Below are 5089 nucleotides of genomic sequence, written 5' to 3' on the forward strand. Positions count from 1 at the left end.
TATAACTTTAAATAATGTATGCTGGTGATTTTACTTTAAACGTTTTATAATGCTTGTGTACTAGTAAGTGACTAAGATGTATGGCTGAATATTTTGAACATTTACACCATATACAGAACATTATCTCAATGTAATTTAAAATTACCAAAGTTCATATCTTATTGGATAGTCTGTCAACTAATTATTTTCTTGTAGGTTGGCTTTTGATGAAGACAGAGCTCCAAATCTGAATGATGAAGCAATCTTGCATGATATTCACTGCGTTGCATCACTGCTGAAGATGTACTTCAGAGAACTTCCAAACCCACTTTTGACGTATCAACTATATGAGCAGTTTGTGGTGAGAGCAGTAACATTTACTATGACGTAGTAACAATCTTGCTTTGAGAAATTAATAAAACATTATTAACAATAAACCACTGAATCAACCAGACTAGGTATGGTTTTAAAAGCACTCGTCTGGTAGTTTCTCAACTCTCTTACAAATTATACTTTACGATGTTACTGTAATATAATATCTATAGTCAGTAATCATCAGGAACCATAAGGACAATCAGCAGATTTTCTTTTGAACTTGTACTTATCTTGAAGGAGAGATATCAGAAGTATCAGATTCAAAACTTAGTTGTAAATGTAATTAGAAGAGGCAAAAGAAGAGTTTATGTTGGTACTAATAAAAATACCAACCAGCTGAAAGAAAAGAAAACATGGTCCTAACCTTTAATGTGTATTTGTTGCTTAATTAAGATTATTGTAACTAACTTTCTCTAAATGGACAATAACTATCTCAAAGCTACCATAATATATTTGTTGAAACTGTTTTGCGTAAGAAAATCTCTACACTGGAGAAACTTACAAGCAGTGGCTGAGAATAAGTGACAAAACGTATCCTGTTTTACCTGAAGAAGGAATGAACTGAATGATTATAAAGGTGGTAATGAAAACAAATAAGACATTGAAAATAATGATGATAAAGAATGGGCTACAGAATAGAGTTTTCAAGATGTACAACGATGAAACTGGTGGTGATGAAGAAGAACACTGCAGATTATTAAAGGAGAAGAACAGGGGGCTGCAGAGGAATGCATGATGAAGAATGATAAAGTTGTTTTCACTGTCAGCCAGAGTTAAAACTTGAGTGATTATAGAGATGACTGTTTATTGGCCAAACAACCATGACTAGAGTAGTGAAAATGGTTAACTTTGAAGAAAACCAATAAGAACACAGCAAAAGAATCCCTAAACCAAGTACTTCATATTGTTATATTTTATTCCAACTTTTCTAGATCTCAAAAATTACACAATTGGTCCAGTTAACTCAGTGGTTTGTTGTTCATATATTTGGTTATCAAAAACCTGAATTTATGCATTCTTATTTTACATGATCACATTTCTGTTTTTAAAATCATCAACCATGAAATTATAAAGTTGAAATTCATTAGCTGATGAGAAAGAGAATAAGTGTGGGTAGAAGCATTACTTAATTTAGTAGCTTTGATTCTGTAACATTGAATAGAAATCTTGAAATAAATATCAGTTTGTCTTTTTGGTAAAGGTAAATTGTAGCATTTGAATTTATTAAGACAATATTTTGATATCTGTCTACAGTGCAGCGAGTTAAAAGATTAGTTGTGAAGGACTAGTTGATTAATTAATCTCTAAACATAAGATAACTGCTGAAGATAATTCAATGTTCTGTAATATGACATCTATTTAATATTGTACATAAGATGTGTGTAGTATGTTTGTGGAAGACAAATAAATAACAAAACCTATTCTTCTTTTATTGCTAAAGACTGCAATTCAGACTGATGACGATTTTAAGCTGATCCAAATTCGAGATGTTGTACAACAACTTCCACCCCCTCACTATCGAACACTGGAATATCTGATGAGACATTTATCAAATGTGGCATCATGGGGAAGCCAGACTGGAATGACACCCAAAAATGTTGCCATTGTGTGGGCACCAAATTTACTTAGGTATGTCAGTGTTTACAAATTTATATGTCTATCTATCTGTATATATTTGTGTGTTTGTCAGTGAACTGAAAAATATATTTAATACGATAAAGGATAACATTTAAGTTCAGTTATGTGATGTAACATTAGTAGTCAGAAACAGAGTAAATCATATACATGTATAAAATGCACATTTTACATAATTCCATTCAGTAATTGTTTTATTATATCCCCCCCCCCCAATTCATTTTCAGTTTTATTAATATCTGATTAATTAGCCTTTCACATGGTATATTTTAGACCACATTCCTGGTTATACATGTGAAACTTGAAGTTTAATACTTCATTGTCATTGGATATTTTGATTGCATTTTAAGAATCAATAAGATTTAGAAATTGTTCCATTTTCAAAATAAGACAGCATATCATCAATTAATCAAACCAGTTTATATATAAAGTATACACCTAACTACAGCATAAAATTTGCCTTGAATGCTGGCAATATTTCCATTGTTGTTTGTAAGTTATTCCTAAATGAATCAGTATGTTTTTACTGTGCTACAAAACGTTGATGCCTGCAAAGTTCTGCTGCAACATCATGCACGCATGGAAATGGCCTTAACAACTGGGCAACATTGATACAATTTGTTGACTAGCTTTTCAAGGAAACATCCAAAGTGTTTCATTCACCCAATAATGGCAGAGTTCATGCTAAAGGGTAAAATAATTGTGTTTGATAGAGAAGTTTGTGTGTATATGTGGTGTAAATTATTTCTTCAGTCAAATAGCATGTAAGGAGAATCTCTCACATTGGGTAGATAGATGAAAACTTAAGCTCCAGAGTGATAAGAGTGGTGTGTGTGTGTGTGTCATGGTTGGAGAGGGATATGCAGATGTAGGTTCCACAGAATAATTTCACAAAGAAAAATAAAAGTCCATCGAAGGTAGCTTACTTTCCATTTAAATTTCTCAATTGTTTTCAAATGCTGTTGAACATTAGATAAATATGGTGATCTTCGTGTAATATTGTTTTATGTAAATTAGTTACCAGGCATGATAAGTGTTGTCTTATGTAACATCTATTATAACTTGAAAATTCAAAACAGGAAATTTTGGTAGTTATTTCATTCAAATTTAGCTCCATCCCTGATAATATAGCACATTCTCAAGGTTAGTTGATCCATTATTATGCAGAGAATTCCCCCCCCCCCAAGAAAAGTCAAGTTTATGGACACTAAATTTGAGTTTTAGGAGTCACTTACACAAACAGTCCAGTAATTTGAAATGCTAAATTTTAGCCATAAACCAGCTGTACAAACAATAAAGGATCTATTTATTTCTCAAAGCTGTTATTGATAGAAACAAGTATCATTTCTATACTGTAGTCTAAAAGCAGCTTTGACAAAATTCCAGTGAAAACGAATTAAGGTAGTTTTTTTATGACTCTCTTCTTCACCTGATAACTAAATGAACAAAAACCAGATCATGATATTCTGTAGTTCTTTAAGTTCACACACATTCTTGTAAGTTTGTATAGTTTATTTATATTTCTCCAATATATCTATTAATTAATATTAGTAAAAATTTAATTTCTTTATTTAAGATATTAACGTGATTTATTCAAAACAAAACTTAGTACAGGCATAAAGCTGTGGTATCTTCATAACTAGAATCAATTTGTTTTTTGCTTCAGGTGTAAAGAAATGGAAGCTGGGGGTGGAGTTGGTGCTCTTCATGTTGTTGGAGTACAAGCAATTTTAACAGAATACCTCATTAGATACGTGGATCTCATTTTTAGAGAAAAGTTACCAGATCATTTAGATGAAGAAGGTAAGTAAGGTGATATATTTCTTACTGAAGATGTGCTTCAAAATTTATGTTGTATTTAGAAACTGTACTTGTATGTCATCTAACTGACAACCAATGTTCCCTCTAATTTTTAAATTTGTGTTGTATTTAGAAACTGTTCTTGTATGTCATATAACTGACAACCAATATTCCTTCTAATTTTTAAATTTGTGTTGTATTTAGAAACTGTTCTTGTATGTCATCTAACTGACAACCAATGTTCCCTCTAATTTTTAAATTTGTGTTGTATTTAGAAACTGTTCTTGTATGTCATCTAACTGACAACCAATGTTCCCTCTAATTTTTAAATTTGTGTTGTATTTAGAAACTGTTCTTGTATGTCATCTAACTGACAACCAATGTTCCCTCTAATTTTTAAATTTGTGTTGTATTTAGAAACTGTACTTGTATGTCATCTAACTGACAACCAATGTTCCCTCTAATTTTTAAATTTGTGTTGTATTTAGAAACTGTACTTGTATGTCATCTAACCATTACCGTACCTGAAAAATAATATTTTAATATCAAGATATTTTCTTGTATAAAACATCTTTTGCTTTAAACTATGGGATTGTTTATCTCCAGAAATGTCAAGGAGACCACGTTCAAAGTCTTTTGCTGTATCTTCCCCAACCAAACTACTATCTCTAGAAGAAGCACGTACTAAAGCACTAGTACTCAACCTTCCTGTAATAGAACAGAAATACATTGAAGTTGGAGGAGGGCCAGATCAGCTACCTTCTAAATACCACACTATGATAGACTTGCCTTTCAAGTAAGTTTCATTTGTTCAGAATCCACCAGAAAGATAAGTTAATACAAAGTTAATAAATTCATACTTAATATTACACACATTTATTTTGCTTCTAGATACCATATTAAGATAAATATTATATACAATGAAAGCTTTTTCCCTTAACATACTTTAAATTACATTAATAAAGAATATATAGTTTGATAATAAAAAGCAGATCATAGGTTGGCCCTGTGGTAGAGCTCTGGATTTTAGATATGTTGAGCCAGTTTTGAATCTGTGCAATAACATAAATTGTTACCTGCACTTTAAGCTTTGGATATGTTATAAAGGTGACAGTAAATCCCGTAGCATGGATGGTAGTGTATTTCTAACTATGTTCTCCTCCACTGGTCAGTAGGTCAAAATTACATGTGGTGGCTGATAGAATTAACTCCTTCGAGATAGGTCACGGGTGAAAGGCCATGTCATCTCATTTTGTTGACTCACATTCAAAATTTTATTGAACTACTATTTCATGAATTT

General features: G+C 31.5%; 1 protein-coding gene across 1 annotated transcript in view; it reads left to right on the plus strand.

Annotated features, from left to right (window-relative positions):
* Positions 1-5089, plus strand: part of LOC106470310 — a 17345-nt gene that overhangs the window by 3607 nt on the left and 8649 nt on the right. Inside the window, exons 4-7 of the mRNA XM_013930855.2 lie at positions 196-340; positions 1796-1983; positions 3656-3792; positions 4396-4585. Coding sequence (XP_013786309.1) covers positions 281-340; positions 1796-1983; positions 3656-3792; positions 4396-4585 — 575 coding nt within the window. The 5' untranslated portion in view covers positions 196-280. The remainder of the gene's footprint in view (positions 1-195; positions 341-1795; positions 1984-3655; positions 3793-4395; positions 4586-5089) is intronic.

This window comes from Limulus polyphemus, unplaced genomic scaffold, assembly GCF_000517525.1.
Source record: "Limulus polyphemus unplaced genomic scaffold, Limulus_polyphemus-2.1.2 Scaffold3935, whole genome shotgun sequence".
Lineage (NCBI taxonomy): Eukaryota > Metazoa > Arthropoda > Merostomata > Xiphosura > Limulidae > Limulus > Limulus polyphemus.